The sequence below is a fragment of the Dendrobates tinctorius genome, unplaced genomic scaffold (assembly GCF_039654945.1).
Source record: "Dendrobates tinctorius isolate UK_male_01 unplaced genomic scaffold, ASM3965494v1 ptg000103l, whole genome shotgun sequence".
Classification (NCBI taxonomy): domain Eukaryota; kingdom Metazoa; phylum Chordata; class Amphibia; order Anura; family Dendrobatidae; genus Dendrobates; species Dendrobates tinctorius.
Window position 1 is genome coordinate 30956416 of NW_027361771.1, and position 18777 is coordinate 30975192.

The 18777-nt window shown below is 44.1% G+C and overlaps 1 protein-coding gene across 3 annotated transcripts in view; it reads left to right on the forward strand.

Moving 5' to 3' along the window:
• The first annotated feature begins 12897 nt into the window (after nt 1-12897).
• The window catches only part of LOC141100011 (uncharacterized), a 46873-nt gene continuing 40993 nt past the window's right edge, over nt 12898-18777 (forward strand). For 2 of the 3 annotated variants that reach the window (XM_073588186.1, XM_073588188.1), the window contains exons 1-2: nt 12899-12999; nt 13301-13391. In XM_073588186.1, the coding sequence (XP_073444287.1) occupies nt 13323-13391 (69 nt within the window). In that variant the 5' untranslated portion in view covers nt 12899-12999; nt 13301-13322. Of the gene's footprint in view, nt 13034-13300; nt 13392-18777 lie in introns of all 3 variants that reach the window. The other variant, XM_073588187.1, reaches the window with a different exon arrangement.

The following is an 18777-nucleotide window of genomic DNA, read 5'->3' on the forward strand; positions in this document are numbered from 1 at the left end:
TTGCAACCATTGGTCTGAAGATTTCCAGATTACCTAAACGATAGTTCCACAGATCTGCAAACTTTAGATAAATTTTCTTGGAGTAGGGACTTGCATGTGATGTTACAAATACTGTATATACGCCTTTATTCCTCACCATCTTGCCATCCAGGCTGTTCAACATCACCTAGACCAATATAGTTCTTACACTTTTGCATGTAAATAATTTTAGAATAACTGCATCACAATATTCGCTTGGTCACAGTTATTTTTTTGTTTAATTTGGAATTTTGTTTTGCAGGTAGGAGCCCCAATGGGCTCAAAATTCTCACCATCGCTTGCGGTTTTATTTATGGCATAGTGGGAGGAGAAATTCTTTCTAACAATCCATTTTTTACAATCTCGTTTGGTGTGGACCATCTGCTCATTGTATGGGTCGTAGACCGATCAGCCTTACCTGAATTTGTTTCCTATATGAACAATAACCGTTATTGCTTACGGTTTATTTACAGCCCCCCCTAGGACTTCTGTTCCATTTTTAGATTTTTTTTTTTTTTACAGGCAGATAGCAATTTCAGTAAAGTGCATACATCATTATACAGAAAAGATATTTTAGGGTATACTATTAGCTTCCAGTTGTTAACCATGCCATATCACAAGATCTATTCCTTATAGAGATTAAGTGCTGGCTTAATTCATCTGGTCACATACAGATGTGTTCTCCAAAGGCTGCAAAACAGTACAGAGTAGTTAACCTCTTATCAATGCAGCTTTGGAAAAAATCCATATCAAAGCATATAGAGAATGGGAGGAACACCACATGTAAAAAAAAGTCTTCAAACAGAGGCTGGATAGACATCTGTCTAAGGCTATGGGCCCACGTAGCTTTTTAAAACGCACAATGAAAACCGGACTCCCCAGAAATCGCGCGTTTTTTTCCGCGCGATTTCACTGCGATTTTACCGCTATTTTGCCCGGATTTTCTCAAGCACTTTCCAAGCGATTTGAAGCATCCCAGGCCTCAGCGTTCCCAGCGATGCCTTGCGAGACCTGTGATGACGTTGGTTTTGCGTTACTATAGCAATCTCGCGAGACCACGTCATCACAGGACCTTGCCGCAAGGCATTACTGGGAACGCTGAGGCCCGGGAATGCAGCGCGGGACGTCGAAAGGTAAATATACCCCGATTTTTTTTTTTTATTTTTTTTTTACAGGGGTATGGTACCCAGGGCCTGGAGGACAGTCTCCTCTCCTCCACACCGTGGGTACCAGCCGCACATGAGACGCTTAACTTCCCGCATGGTGGGCATAGCCACATGCGGGAAGTAAGCGATTCTCATGCATTCCTATGGGTGCGGAATCGCGGCAATTTGCGATTCCGCACAAAAGAATGATCATGCTGCGATTTTTTTTTTCCGCGATGCGATTCCGCCGCGGACAAAAGCGCAGCATTAGCACAGCATGTGCGGAATGCCATAGGAATGCATGGGGTGCGTCATGTACAAGACTTTTAAACGTTTTCGCGCCGAAAATCGTGGCAAAAACGCTTAAAAATCGCATCGTGGGCACACAGCCTGAGATGGTTTAGTGAATCCTGCATTGATCGGGGGGTTGGACCAAATGACCCTGGAGGTCCCTTCCAAATGTAACATTCTACGATTTCTATAAAATCAATCCCAGATTTCACAGTGAAATATCACATTGCTGTTTTGACATTCAGTTTGCAGCATGACATTAAAAAATAATTTCAAAATCCTTACTGTTGCCAATCAAGATAACACTCAAAGAAGTTTTTAAAGGTGGTTGTTGGTATGTTGCTAGAAAGGGCCGTTCCCTGGTCAATATGCTTTCTTCCAGCCTTTTTTTAATTCGTTTATTAAACAGAATAAAATGTACATACATATTAAACATACTGCAAAATGTACACATTTGTATATCTTTCAGAGCATTTGAAAAAGGACAATAAATGTTGCACAATAAACTAAGATTATACCTGTTTTACGTTATTATGAGCATTAAACCAATAAACAATTAAAGAAGCAACATTGAGTCATTCATTCTTACACGTGTTCAACAGAATATAGCTCATAAGAGTTCCCTACACTATAACTATCACTATCTCGCCGCCTAACACTTTGCACTGTAGAATTCCCCATGTGATGTCCCAACATATAAAACTTAACATTTTACCTTGGTGTCAAGTCACTACGCATTAGTAGAGTAAGATGAGAAGAGTTCCACCTATCCCAAATGTTATCAAATTTTCCTGGTCACCCTCTATTCTGATATAGTGTACGCTCAATATGGAATAACAGAGTTCACCAATTCAATCCAGACTGTAAGAGAGGGGCTTGACCCTCCCATCCACCGTAGCGCCAATATCTTCCTGGCCATGAACAACTTCCGCAGGAAGCCTTACATAATGTCCCCAAGTTTCCTCATCCAACACCCCAAACAGACCAGCGGATCAAGAGGAACAGGAGTTTGGCCTGGGGATGTCGACAAATATGTCACTTCTTTCCAATAGAGAAGGATAACAGGGCATCTCCATATCATATGTATAAAGTCTGCATCTGATAAGTGGCATCGTAAATATTCTGATGTCTGGAATCGACCCATCTTGAAGAGTTGTATCGGAGTTAAATATGATTGATATATAATAACTGGATCATTCTATTATTAATAGATGGGAACACCCCGATCTGAGATTCTAGAATCTCTTCCCATTCCTACTCTTGCACATATGGGATGAGTCTCTCCCACTTTCCCCTAATTCATCTCATAGCAGAGTCAGCTCTCACTGATAGCATGTATGTATATAAGGATATAATGCCCTGAAGACCCTGTGGGCCTACACCCATATAGCGCACATGTGACTGGAAAGCTGATCTTAGCTGGAGGTAATGAAAAAATTGGGATCTCGGGATACTATATTTAGCCTGAATTTGCTCAAAGGACATTAGGGTACCATAGTCGTACAAATCGCCCACCGAGGAAATGTCATATAGAATCCAGAAGTCAGTAGACTGGTGTTTTAGCAGCATCGGAAAATAATTGTTCCATAGGGGCATTTCAGCTATGATGTCAAATTTAATATATTTTTTAATTTGTCTCCAAACTCATCGTGCTATAATCGAAGTAGGGGTAATAAACGAGGGACACTAGTTTTATCTGATTCCAGGAAACCCAGTGGGCAGTCAATCCGTGCAGCATGAATCAAATGACTTTCAGAATTAGGTAGTTGTCAGGCATCCATTTAATCAGTGCTTTAACCTGCCCAGCTAGATAATACAGAAAAAAATACGGTAATGCCGCCCCACCCCGTTTAGGTCTCTGCAGGGTAGATAACTTGAGTTTGAGCCTAGTTTTCCCCTATATAAAAGATGTGAGATGAGAATTTAAATTTGCAAAAAAGGATTTAGGTACCAGCACAGCACTGTGTTGAAGGGAGTAACAGTTTAGGAAGCAAAATCATCTTGATCAGATGATCAGATTTATACGACCAGCTACAGATAACGGAAGTTTACTCCAAGCTGCATATTTAGACTTGGTTAGCTCTAACAATGGGTAGACATTAAATTGTAGGTCAAGTGTACTGCGTTTGGATATAATCCTAGATATTTGAAATTGGAAACAATAGGCAGCAAGGAAAGGGTCTCAAGGTGGGGCGTCGTGCAGTGGGAGAGGTTGCAGAGCAGACTTTTCCCAGTTTATATATAGGCCCAAGCATTTGCTAAATTTATAGTAGGAATAACTTGTGTCAGTGTCTCTGCCCTATCCATAAATATCACCATGTCATCGGCATATAAACCAATGGTGTCAACACGATCTGCTATACCTTTGATATTAGGGGAGGATCTTTTGTGTATCGCCAATGCCTCTGTCATGATCCAGAGTGTATCTGACAGGTTAAATGTACATAATGAACTTTTTTTTCCTTTGGCTTGGTGCCAAAGTGGGTTGATTGCCCCCGGTGGCCATTAGAATTATTACACGTGGTGTGCATTCTAAGTTGCCCCGGTGGTGGTGAGCAGTGGTGCACTTTAGTTCTTTGGTTTAATGTGCACGTAATTATAAATCAGGTGTGAGGCTATATAAATTAGTCTCAGGGTTGTTCAATCACTGTTGGTGATATTGTGAGTTCGTCATTTGGGAAAGAAGCCTGGGTGATGAAGGAGCTGAACATGAGTCCTGTGGAGCCTAGCCAGACGGGACGAGTGGCAGCTATGTGGTCTGCAAGAAGGGCTGGCATGGTGTGGTGGAGTCGCAGTTTATGGTGTCAGCAGGAGGTGCTTGCATGGCTTGGTGGAGTGGCGACGATGGTGAGAGTTGCACTCAGCATGCTGGACTTGGTTGCTGAAAACTGGACTCAAGCATGCTGGACTTTTTGGCAGAAGCTGGACTCATCTTTGGGACTCTGTTTACTGGGCAGCTGCAACTGGTGGTGGACTCTGCTCCAAGGCTGCACTATGTGATGGATCCGGGTGGAGGAGAAGATGCACGCAGGTGGTGGGCTCTGTTGCTAGGAGCGTACGCAACAGAGCAAAGCTAAGTGGTGTTTCCCCTGTATTGTCATCTTTCCTTGTGTGTGTTTAGTGCAGTGGTGGGATTAGTTTCCGCACCTACCAATTCCCTAGTGAGGGTTTAGGTCAGGGCGAGCTAGGGTTAAAAGGTCTCCTATGCGCCGCCCGGTGCGGAACCAGCATAGGGAACGTTAGGAGTGCCGGGACTCTGGCTCAGGAGAGTACAGGAGGTCTCCACGTCCCTATTCCCTATCGCAGGGCCCACCATTGTTAATGTTACCCAGGTTCCCCTTTATTATTTAAATTCGCCTTACTGGAGGCGGGGTTTCCAGACTATTGTATAAATACGTGTAATACCTAAATTCGCCAGTTGGAGGCGGTGTATCCAGCTGCACATCTTTTATTACTTAAATTCGCCCTACTGGAGGCGGTGTATCCAGGGTCACGCGTGTCATGGGTTCGCCTTGCGGTACTTGCTGCGTCCAGACACACATGACCGTGACAGCCTCGATCACAAGATCAAAGAGGGCCGGGGAAAGGGGGCACCCCTGACGTGTTCCCCTGAATAATGAAAAAGATTCAGATATAGTTATTTACAATTATGCAAGCTTTGGGTTTCATATAAAGTACGCCAATCCATTTCAGAAATTTATCACAAAAACCATATCTCTGCAAATATGCAGACAGGAAAGGCCACTCAAGAGAGTCAAAGGCCTTGGCTGCGTCCAGCAACGCCAATGCCCAATTGATATCAAAGAACTATATTGGAACTCACCTGATGTTAATAGAGGTACTTTTACCAGGCATAAAACCAGTCTGGTCCGGATGTATGAGATGTATGAGGTCCAGTATGATCGAGTTCAATCTGGTGGCCAGGCAGGACCTTAGTAAAAATGTTATAGCCTACATTTACTAGCGATATGGGATGGTAAGATCCACACTCCAGAGGATCTTTTCCCTCTTTCCTAAACACAATAATATTCGCCTTGTAAAAGGATTCGGGCAAAGATCCTCCCCCCTCCAGATCTCCTAAAATACTCTTAAAAGGAGTGGTGCCAATATGTCCCATTATTTCCTGTACAGTTCAATGGGGAACCCGTCCTGTTATGAATGGGTCACCGAGGAGGATGGCAGGAACAGGTTAAGGCTCCAAGAAACCAGAGGGGTTGGTAACTCAGCGGATTGCAGACCCCTGATCCTAACAACACAACTAGCAGTAGCTGTGGAGCGTTCCTACGATGCCCTAGACGCCTCGGCACAGCCAGAGAACTAACTAAGTCTAAAGCCAGAAAGGTGAAATATAAACTGCCCCGGAGCAGATCCCCAAAGGAATAGACAGCCCCCAAACATATATTGTCGGTGAGACAAGATGAGACACAAACAGGCAGAAAATAGACTGAGCAAATGATGGGGCCCAAACTGTCTAGATAGGACAGGACAGAAAAGATACTGTCTGCAATCACGCAAAAACCCTAAAAAATCCAACACATCTGATATACAAAAAACCTGAGGCCACACGACCTCACCCCTGCTAGATCAGCACTCTGGTGTGAACTGGAATCAAAGCAAAAGATATGACTATAACGGGACTGAACAAACTAACCCAAGCTGTAACATATGGAGCGGGGCCCAGCGCAGCCCCCAGCAGGGAGTACGCTGAACCCTCGCAACAAAGCAGAAAGCAAAAAAAAGGCACAACCAGATTAGATGCAAAGGATTAGGAAAAGAATCACTTAACTGAATCATGCAGATCAGGCAGGAGACTGAAGAGCTCAAAATACACAAGGAGGAAATCACCAGCAAACACCAAGGGAAGCCTGCTCACTTATATGCTCCCAGCCAGTAATCCCAGATTCCCAATCATCATCGTCCGGTGGCAAACTTCCATCAAACTGGCCAGCTCCACTACTCCCAGTAACCAACAGAGGGAGCTCCAGCTCAGAAGTCCGAGCAAGGGAATTCACAACACCTCTCCCTGCTTCCCTATGCCACCGGAATGCTGCGATGATGTTTGATCACAGTGTGCCGGGGGTTAAAGTGCCGGGAGTGGTCCGTGACTGCTCCTGGCACTTAGTGCCGGGTGTCAGCTGTGATAATCAAACTTGCTCCCCCCTGTGAGCGTGGCTGATCGATGATGATGTACTATCCCATCCATTATAATTAAGTCCCAGGGCACATGGACGGGATAGTACGTCATATGGCAGAAAGGGGTTTATTTATTTCCCCACCATGGGCCTAGCATCATTATTTAAAGTCCTATGCTATGCTTTTTACTGACTAGTCTCAACTTTCTCTCTGCACCACAGACATTATCGGCTCTGTCCCCATTGGGGCTCACAATCTAGATTCCCAATCATTAGGTCTTTGGAGCGAGGAAGGAAACCGGAGTTCGAGAGGATACTCCCACAAGCACGGGGGAGAACATACAGTACAAACTCCTTGCAGATCTTGTTCTTGGTTGGATTTGAACCCAGGATTCCAGCATATGTCAGTATTGTTAATTTTGTCACACTTGCTAACATTTCAACACTCTTTCTACCCCAGGGTCTGTGCAAAGTAGAGAAACTTTTTTTTTTTATGGTTGTGTTATAAAAAAGGTCACAGTTTATAAATGTAGAAACTAACTGGAGTAAGCAAATAAGGGGAAATAAGTGCTCATAGGACAAATTGGTAAAAGTAGATGAGGAGTATATAACCCCCTTTTGTGATAACACAACTCATAAAAGGTGAGCCTGCTTAGAATATAACACCTTTTTGTGCTGATATATGCCCAGCTACTACTACCTGTCTCATATAGGCAAATGCAAAGCTTAGCATTAAAACATAGCAATTTAAATCCTAAATATCTATGTAATAATCAAATCTCTTTTGTAATAACTTTTAATTAAAAAGTCCTCACTATTTCCTCTCTGCCCTATCTGTTGTTTTTTTTTTTTTTTAAACTTCCTGATTTCTTGACAATTTGTTTGAGAATGTCCAGTGGCTGCTGGGATACTCAAATGGGACGTGATCAGGGGGAAGGGGCTGTGGTCACTGCCGCAGCTGTTTTTCCCACTCTGAAATGAAGTCAGGGCAGCATGGTGGCTCAGTGGTTAGCACTGCATCCTTGCAGCGCTGGAGTCCTGGGTTCAAATCCCACCAATGACAACATCTGCAAGGAGTTTATATGTTCTTCTGTGTTTGCGTGGGGTTCCTCCGGGTTCTCTGGTTTCCTCCCACATTCCAAAGACATACTGATAAGGAGTTTAGATTGTGAGCCCCATCGGGACAGCAATTATAATGTGTGCAAAAAAAACCCCCAAAGAGCTGCAGAATGTGTTAGGCTAGTTTCACACTAGCGTTTATGAGCGCAGCGACGGCCTGCGCACGGCCGCCGCTAAGCCCCGCCCCCTTCCGCGCCCCCGCCGGTAGCTCTGCCCACCGGCGCATGACGCTGCATGCGCCCTGCGTCCCCTATCTTTATCACAGGGGGCGAAGGCCGTGCGCAGTATGCGTTTGGCGGCGCATGCGTCCTTTTGACGGTGCGCCGACCTGCACCAAACGCAACCTGCTGCAGTTTGGTTGCGTCGGCGCACCGTCAAAAAGGCGCATGTGCCGCCAAACGCATACTGCGCACGGCCTGCGCCCCCTGTGATAAAGATAGGGGACGCAGGGCGCATGCAGCGTCATGCGCCGGTGGGCGGAGCTACCGGCGGGGGCACGGCAGGGGCGGAGCTTAGCGGCGGCCGTGCGCAGGCCGTCGCTGCGCTCATAAACGCTAGTGTGAAACTAGCCTTAGCCGTATATAAAGATTATTATTATTATTATTATTATTATTATTATTATTATTATTAAGTCTCATCAATGACGTCTGTTTCAGTCCCTGGGCTCGTTCCTGCTCTATTGAGCATGTTTCAGTTGTCAATTCCCAACTATGCTCAGTAGGAGCTCCCTTGTTACTGTGTGATGTTACTTGCAATACACAGTGACAGTGCACTCCCTCACCAGGTCTAATGAGTATTGACGAGCCACCTATAGAGCGCATTGTAAGGAGAGAACATTGCGAGGAATAAAGTAACTGTGAAATCCAGAGCTAAAATAGTAGCTGAGCTTGGCAAGACTAAGATTTCAATAACTTTTATATTTTGTTAATCAATCTTAAAGCCCCGATTAACACATGTCAGCTCCTGTGTGTAGGCCAAAATCCTATATGGATAGGAGCACGTCAGCTCCTGAAGTTAGGCAGATATCCCCCCAACGTCCCCCTATATATGCCTCTGCCATATAGTGGTAGAGCAGTCCTGCAGAACATATAAGTGATCACAGTACAGTTATTGATGGTGAATTACAGCTGACGTTCCTTATGGTAGAGTCGTTCACTTTTCCTGTCTTTTCCATCTGCCCCAGACCGACATGGCAGAGATTACATCAAAGACATATCTGACTTCTCACATTTCCAACAGCGTCCACATCTATTTCCAACCTGCACAAACTTTTCATCATATTGACATCTCAATGTTGAACCGCTGATACCGTATGTGTCCCTATTACTGCACCTACTGTGTGGTACTGTGTGTCCTCTAGATGGTAAAGCAAACCTTTAGATTATATTAATACCCTTTGCAAGTGCCCTAGAAAACAGTACTCACATTTTGCCCTCTAGAATAATAATGCCCACTGTTTGCCCCTTTGACAGCCACAATAACCTGAGTGTCCCTATAACAATAAGCACCCACTTAACATTTAATAATGTCCAGAGTCTCACCTTATACAACTCTACACAGTGTGATGCCCCCCTACACAGAATATTATGTCTCCACACTGTATAGTAGCCCACAAACTGTTTTATGGCCCTAAAACTGAATGAAGCCCCCTCATTGTATGATGTCTCTGACAGTAGTCCCCACACTGTATGATAGCCCCGTCAGTAGCCCCTACACTGTTTCATGGTCCCTAAGCAACCCCCACTGTGTATCATGGCTCCTTTAGCAGTCCCCACTTTGTATCATAGCCCTTTAGTAGCCCTCATACTGTATCATGGTCCCTGCAGTGTCCTCTAAACTGTATGATGGCCCCTTAGTAGCGATTACTCTGTATTGTGGCCCCCTAAGTAACCCCCACTCTGTATCATGACCCCCTTAGTAGCTTCTATACTGTATCATTGCCACGTTTGTAGCCCCCACACTGTGTCATGACATCCTTCGTAGCCCCCACACTGTGTCATGACATCCTTCGTAGCCCCCTCACTGTGTCATGACATCCTTCGTAGCCCCCTCACTGTGTCATGACATCCTTCGTAGCCCCCTCACTGTGTCATGGCCCTTTTAGTAGCACCCACATTGTGTCATGGCTCCTTTTAGTAGTCCCAACGTTCTGGTAACCCCCACTATATATGATGACTTCCACTTAGTAGCCCCCACTATTTATGTTGACTCAATTAGTAGCCTCTACTATTTATGGGGTCCTCCCTTGTAGCCCCCATTATGCATAGAGACCCCAATAGTAGCCTCCACTATTTTTGTAGGGCCCCCACACATATAATAATAATAATAATAATAATTTTTATTTATATAGCGCCAACATATTCCGCAGCACTTTACAATTAAGCGGGGACATGTACAGACAATAAATTCAATACAAGTTAAGACAATTCAAACAGTGACATTAGGAGTGAGGTCCCTGCTCGCAAGCTTACAATCTACAAGGAAATGGGGGGACAACACAATTTTGCAAGAAAAAATAAACAGAAACTCATCTTACCCCAGTGAGTCCAGCAGCAGACGAATGCGTCATCACGCCGCCACTCATGCCCTACGCATTTTGCGGCGTGATGACATCACAGCGTCACTCCGCCATGGACCTGCCGTTCTGTAGGCAGCAGAACTACAACAAGCTACTGCCTACAGGACGGAGAACGGCAGTGCAGGGAAATCATGTCTTTCTGATCTGCCACAGAGTTTAACTGTATCGACATTGTGCACGCTGAAACAGTTAAAAGTAGAATAGTTCTGGGTGGGCACCTCAGGGCGCCCTCTGCCTTCCACCCACCCAGTAGCTACGCTACTATGTGTATAGATATATTGCACAGTAGAACTGGAGTGAAAAATGCATAAAAAATGGGATGAAAATACAATGAAAAATAAAAGGTTGAGATACCATGCTGTACACAAATAGTGATCAACCAGCGTAAGATTGCAATGCATACAGCAGAGCTCATGTGCCGAGCACACACGCTGTCCAGAACACACAGGTCAGTCCTATAAATGCAGATTCATGTCTGCCCAATAACTTTTGTATTTCCAATTGCTTAGGGCCACTAATTTATACAGGATTTCCAAAAGCACCCCCATTTTAGAAGGTAGCAAAGTTTCAGCTTGCTGCTGAGGAAGAAAGTTTAATTATTGATGTACATTGAAGGGTGCCCATCCTGCATCAGATTCATTGCCTCAAGTTACTATCCACCAGAAGTTGTACACAGCTCCCTCTACTGGCTGGTTTGTGCAGCGCTGAGCTAAGTTTCATTTTCATGGAAATGAAAGTATCTGCTGCCACATTCAGTGTAGTCAGCTCATGAATCCTCCCATACTTCGGTGAAAGGCAGCAGCCAGCATATTTCTAAGGCCATGTGCACATGATGCATTTTTCCTGCGGATCCGCAGCGGATTTTACTGCACAGAAACGCTGCGGATCCACAAAGTGATATACAGTACAATAATGTAAATCAATTAAAAAAAAAAAAAACGCTGTGCAGACGCTGCGGTTTTTTCTGCGCGGTTTTTGTGCGGTACAAAAAATGCAGCATGTCACTTCTTTTGTGCGGTTTTCCACCTTTCTCCAAATCCGCAGTGGAAAACCGCACGAAAACCGCAAGAAAACCGCACAAAAAAAAGAAGAAATCCGCAGGAAAAATGCAAGTCATTTGATCTGCAGATTTCTTCAAATCTGCAAGGAGAAATCCGCAGGAGGAAAATCCACGTGTGCACTTAGCCTAAACGAGTTTATTTGACTACTTTGCTGCTATTTCCTTCAACTTAATTTATACATGTAATGAAAAATTCCACTTATTGTAATTGCTCCTATTTTCAAAAGTGCTGCTCCCAAAATAGAACACAGATGGGGTATTTTTTCAGTATTTGTCTGATAATACAAAATTCTTTTATGCAAACTCAGTTTAAAGGGGTTTCTCCCAAGTATAATAATAACATATATAATCATTCCAATGGTTTCGGCACTGGCTCTCCCGGGGCTGACGTGACATATGTCAAGCTATCTCTGTAACCGATCAGCAGTAGCTTCACTGTATTTGACATCCATAAAAAGTGAGAGCTGTTGTTGCTCTCTTAAGCCCCCTTCACACATAGCGAGATCGCTAGCGATATCGCTAAAGCGTCACCGATTTTGTGACGCAACAGCGATATCGCTAGCGATCTCGCTACATGTGACACATACCTGTGACCCAGCCCCCGCTGGATATCGCTGATCGCGCGAGATCGTCCTGGTCCATTTCTCATCGCCGGCTTCCTGCTGGCGCCGACGAGCGACTCCATGGACGCGGGTGGAAGACGTCATCAGAGCTGCATGTGACAGGTAAGTAACGACCGCTGGTGAGATCTGCCTGTTTGGCAGCTCACTAGCGACCATTTAGCGATGCACCAGCGATCCTGACCAGGTCGTATCGTTGTCGGGATCACTGGTGCAACGCTAAATGTAACGGGCCTCTACTTCCTTCAGTTGTCTGATTTGTCCGAAGGAGGGGAGAAATGATTAGCTGCAGGGGTCACATAGCATAACAATGGCACATGAGCCCCGTAGAGCCAGTGTCGGCATTGTTCCAATGGCACCGGCACGAGAGGCGAGTACAGGTGTCATTATTTTACTTGAGGAAAACATAGTGATTGAGAAGGGGTTGTCTGAGTAGTGGATAACCCCTTCAACAACTTTCTATACAAAATTTAGGACAAAATAAATTAAAGGGGTTGCCTTCTACTGGGATATTGATGAGTGTAGCAGTGGTGTTCTGCTTCGTACACTGTTTACACTGTGACATTATAACAGCTAATCAGTGGGGGGGTGCCTGGAAATGAACCCACAACAATCTGATACTGATGATCTAGTGATCACAAACAGCCATTTTTGGATGCCCCTTTGTCTGGAGAAGCATATAAAAATGTACCTTTTGACCCTTATGCCCGTCTGAGATCCCCTGCTAGGTTACCTAACTGTAATACTATCAGTAGCCATAAATATCAGGATGGGATAGTCTAGAATTGTTCTATTACATTCTAAAAGCGTAAATCCCCTACACAAATCAGTGGTATGTATCAGCCCTGTGACATACTGGTTGGAAGGCTCAGTGAGTAAATACAACATGCTCTTCCTGTTTCAGCCTGGTCTAACTTCTGGTACGCTGCAATAATTCCCTCCTCCTAGAAGATCAGTTTCAATTTCACGTTAAGTCCATTCACTTCCTGACTTGTAAGGAATACCGGCAAACGAAGATCCGCAGACTACAGAGAAGGTGAGACTCGCAGACCCTCGACTTTGAACATCAGGTTAGATAATACAGGCAAAGTCTTCCATGACTTCCCCAAATTTTTTTGGGATAAACTTGACAAACAAATTTTTTGGTGGGAGTGCATTAAAAGAATCACACTTAGAGATATCCATTGATTATTAATGTGCACATTGATAAGTTTGGCCACTTTTAAATGGGATTGCGCTTTCAGCAAAATTGGATTTTGTTTGTATTGGGAATAAAAGGGCTGGAATTTTATATAAAGATACATTATCCTGAATATGCTCCTCATATTCTTCATCAGGTATAACCCGTAATTGACAACTATGAACTGCTGTGATTCCGAGCCAGAACCCATGGACGTGGAAGAGTCGAATCAGAACATACAGGACAATGTAAGTAAAGCCTTTGGGACATAAATATTAGGCAATGCCTGAAGTTATAGAATGTAGAATAAATATATAAGATTGGAAAAAAATCGATACAACAAGCCTATCAGTTGTGAAGGAAGGTGTTTGACATACTTTTGCCCATACAGTGTATATTATAATATTCCCAAGACTTTATATATCTACAATACCCCCATGTATAATGAACTCTTGGAAATATTTATTTCATCTGGCAGTAAGCAGAGGTTTTGAAGAACAGTAAGAAGTGATAAAACTGTACTACATTTTATTATGCAATGAATAAGCTTTTTTTTTGCCCATACGAGATACCCCCTGGAATGTTATACATCCGGTTCGTTCTCCGACAGAGCTTACATTTCATGGGCCTATGCACACATTTAGTTTAGTAATTATGGTTTGTCTTACTTAGGGATATAGTCATTGTTCAGGTGTGGTTTGTCTTTTTGAACGGGGATCAGGCCGTGTTCACACCAGCAATACCCGATGGACCCCGTTGTCTATAATGGATTTCATTGGGTTTCCGTCATGTTACATGCTATTTTACCTGGCATGTTTTGATATTTGTCCTGGTAAAAATGACAGAATCTGCGACAAAGACTAATAACGCAGCTGTCAGTGCATCCATGAACAGAGTCTCACTTTGTTATAACATATCAGAATGACTATTATGATTATTAGTTGTGTTTCGATTACTCTCATTCATAGTTCTATCAATATTCATACCATTTCTATCTCCCCCCTTGTGGCGGCTGCACAAACCTTACGATTTTAATGACTTTTTCAGGATTACAGTGGCAGAACAGACCTTAACCATAATATAACAATCATAGCAATTTACGGTACTTAAAAGGGTGGGCCAAAGTCAAACTAAATTTCTTCCTAAATCCCTGTCTATTAGTGACATAATCCAAGCTATTTTCTTTTTTTTAAATTCGTTTATTAAACACCAGAGTACAGAGAATGCACATCATACATAATGAGTTGTGATAACAGAATACAAAGAAATTGCACACTCTCACAAATAAACAAGGTAATGTGTACATTTCCATCCGAACATATTTAAAGGATAACTGTTTGTGTTTCCCCATACATATATCACTTTAATTTAAATTTCACAAACCTTGTCATGTAACAGTAAGAGCTAACTAGAACTCCTAAACTACATCTACCACTATCTCAACTAACATCTACTATTTCCGCAGCTTGGTTCCTAGATCACGTTGTGTCATGCGTGATGTCTCAGTTTTGTAGAGTAAGGTGAGAGGAATTCCACCTCTCCCAGATCTTCTCAAACTTCCCCGGGCATCCCCTATTGTGATATAACGTGCGCTCATATGGAACAACCGAATTCACCAACTTGATCCAAAATCTAAGGGAAGGATCTGAGCCCCCATCCACCTCAGTGCCAGCACTTTCCGCGCCATAAACAGCGTCTCGCGCAAGAAGACTCCAGCATATTGATCCCAGATCTCCTCCTCCCATACCCCAAACAAGCAAATCAATGGCTCTAGAGGGACAGGGGCCTGCATCAAGGACGTCAGTAGTGTGGTGACCTCTTTCCAGTAATGTAGGATAATGGGACATTGCCACACCATATGTATAAAATCAGCATCTGGCGAGTGACATCGCATACATTATGATGATTGAAGCCGACCCATCCTAAAAAGTCGCAACGGAGTCAAATATGATTGATTTATTATATACATTTGTATCATTCTGTTAGTGATAGATGGTGATACTCCAATCGGAGACTCCAGAATCTCCTCCCATTCCTCTCTTTGCACATCAGGGATGAGACGTTCCCACTTCATCCTTGTAGAGCTCATGGCCGATTCTTCCCCCACTGACAGCATATATGTGTACAAGGAGGATATAAGACCCTGGGGACCCTGCGAGTTAAGAATTCCTATCAGAGGTAAAGATGAAATAGTACGGTCCTCACCCCCATCCCTCATATGTGACTGCAGAGCCGATCTCAGCTACAGATAGCGAAAAAATTGAGACCTTGGAATATCATGCGCGGCTTGTAACTGTTCAAAAGACTTTAAGGTCCCCTGGTCATACAAGTCTCCCACTGAAGAAACGCCATGCTGAGCCCAAAAAACGGCGGATGGGTGATTCAGTAGCTCCGAAAAATAGTTATTACTCCACAGGGGCATTTCAGCCACAACACCCCTAAACCCTATTACCTTCTTGATTTGTCTCCATATTAATCGTGCTAGCCGGAGCAGGGGCAGCAGACGTGGAGCATTAGTTTTTTCCAACTCAAGGAAACCCAATGGGCAATCCGCTTGTGCAGCGTGAAGCAGGTGGCTTTCAGAATTAGGGAGGCAGTTACCTGGCATCCATTTATTTAAAGCTTTAACCTGCCCAGCTAAGTAGTACAGGAAAAAATCTGGCAGCGCCGCCCCACCTCCCTTCTTTGGTCTTTGTAAAGTGGACAATTTAAGTTTGGGCCTAGTTTTCCCCCAAATAAAGGACGTGACCAGAGAATTAAGATTAACAAAAAAGGACTTAGGCACCGCTACCGCACTGTGTTGGAGCAAGTAGCTAAATTTAGGGAGTAATATCATTTTAATCAGATTAATGCGTCCAGCCACAGATAATGGGAGCCTACTCCAAGACGCAAATTTAGCTTTAACCAGGTCCAGCAACGGGTGGACATTAAGTTGTAGATCAAGTGTACTATTATTAGAGATGTAGATGCCCAAATATTTAAAACTAGATACAATAGGCAACGGGGAGAGATCCTCTAGCTGGGGAATCGGAGCATGGGAAAGGGGTAACAGGGCAGATTTTTCTCAATTTATATGTAAACCTGAATATTTACTAAATTTATCTATAAGGGATATCACCTGTGGCAAAGTGTCTTCCACATTATTCAAGAATATCACCATGTCATCGGCATATAGGCCAATGGTGTCTACCCGACCTGCTATATCTATACCTCGGATATTTTGGAAGGACCTTATACGTATTGCTAGTGCCTCAATCGCAAGAGCGAATAGAGCCGGGGAAAGAGGGCAACCCTGGCGGGTACCCCTATGCAATGCAAAAGACTCAGATATAGAATTATTTATTATAATACGGGCCTTAGGTTTCATGTATAATATTTTGATCCATGTAATAAATTGATTGCCAAAGCCATACCTCTGCAAACATGCGGAAAGGAAAGGCCATTCAAGAGAGTCAAAAGCCTTGGCAGCATCTAACGATGCCAATGCCCATCTGTTGTCTGGTACCAAGGAGCTATATTGGACTATTGACTGGACTCTTCTGATGTTAATGGAAATGCTTTTGCCCGGCATTAAGCCCGTTTGATCCGGATGTATGAGATTCAATATAATGGAATTCAACCTAGTAGCTAGAATCTTGGTAAAAATTTTATAGTCCACATTCACTAATGAAATGGGACGATAGGATCCACATTCTAAAGGGTCCTTCCCCTCCTTCCAAAGCACCATGATATTAGCCCCGTAAAAGGACTCAGGCATAGAATTCCCCTCCCATATTCCCTGATAGACCTTTACTAGGAGTGGCGTCAATATATCCCGGTACTTCCTATATAATTCAATAGGCAACCCATCAGGTCCAGGGGCCTTCCCAGAAGCCATATCTGTCATAGCGTTATCTATCTCCTCTGGAGTAAACTCAGCGTCCATAAGGGCCCGCTGCTTAGGATCTAATGTGGGAAATGATATATCTGACAAATAGTCTAAGCACCCTAAAGTATCAAAGTCACTTTTAGATTTATATAGTGACCTGTAGTAATCTTGAAAACAGCCGAGAATATCCTCGGTCGAAGACACCAGTGTACCGTCTACCTTGCGAATTTGCAAAATCATATTAGAGGTGTTATGTTGGCGCACCAGGTAGGCCAAAAATTTGCCCGTTTGGTTCCCCAATTCAAAATAGGATTGACGGGTAAAAAACAATTTACACTTAGATTTAGTGTCCACGTGCTGAGTATATAACCTCTGGGCAGCCAGCCACTCACTCCTGTTCCCGCTGGTCTGGCTAGATATATATGCTGCCTCCGCATCTTTCAGTTGTTGCTCCACCTCGTCATCTTTCCCTGCGGTAACCCGCTTAATATAAGAGATCGTGGAGGACAAACAGCCCCTCAGGTATGCCTTAAGGGCATCCCAGAATAAATTAATATCCTGGGGCTCCGGGTGGGACGCGATGAAGCAATTCAACTGATCAATCGTTCTGTCCGGAGATCCCATCAGTTTTAACCAGAATGGATTTAACTTCCAAGCTATCCCACTGTTTACTTGCCCATATTTGAGTTTAAGGACGACCGGGCTATGGTCTGAGATCCCTCTACTGCCTTGTTCTATATCAGCCACCCACATTGCCAAACCGCTAGAACCGAACATATAGTCTAGGCGTGATAGAGAGCGTTTGGTGGATGAGTGACAAGTGTACTCCCTTAACTCAGGGTGACGCATCCTCCACAAATCCAGCCACCCGCCACCCTCCATAAATGATGACAACGGGGTTGTAGACGCTGGGGAGGACCCCCCGGTCGCTACATCATCCAGCCTCAATTTATCCAGGCGGTTGTTCATAACCATATTAAAATCGCCCATACAAACAACATCTGCGTCTGGGTAGTTAAGGGCAAAGCTCATTGCTTTCTGCAAGATGGATATACGAGCCGGAGGGGGGGTTATAAATACATAGGACTACATATTTCCTGGTGTTCACCACTGCGTGGACAAAAACAAAACGACCCTCAGGGTCCCTTCGAGTTTCCCCGCCTCCCATCTGACGTCTTTATGTACCAACAGAGAGACCCCTCTGGAATAGCTGGTGTGGAATGTATGGGCAGACCATTGTACCCAGGGCTTCTGCACGCACCGTACCGTATCCCTAGTCAGGTGCGTCTCCACCAAGGCCACAATGTGAGGGCGATAATGTCTGACCTGTGAAAAGACCTTGATCTTTTTTCGAGGTGTTTTTATTCCCCTCACGTTCCATGTCATACATATTAACTCCGACCCCATACTTTGCTACTCTGAACATGGTGCATGGTATTACCCGGGCAAAATTTAGAGACATCACCTGAAGACTGAAATTGTTGTCGACTGCGGTTACAACCTAAGAAAAAATACCAAAAACCTCTACGGAAAAAAAACAAAGTAAATAAACAACGAACAACATGGGAGTAGAGTCCTGTACTCCCATCACGGAACAAACAAGGGGATACCATCACTGAGCCCAGTGTCCGGTATTGTTGGTATCTTGGATGCTTCCGAGTGTAGCTCCAATCAGTCGGTTAATAGAAAAATACCAACTGACAAAAGATGCATTAGGATTCCTTTTCGGCAGACCCTCCATGGGATCGCAGCCACCCCGCGCCTCC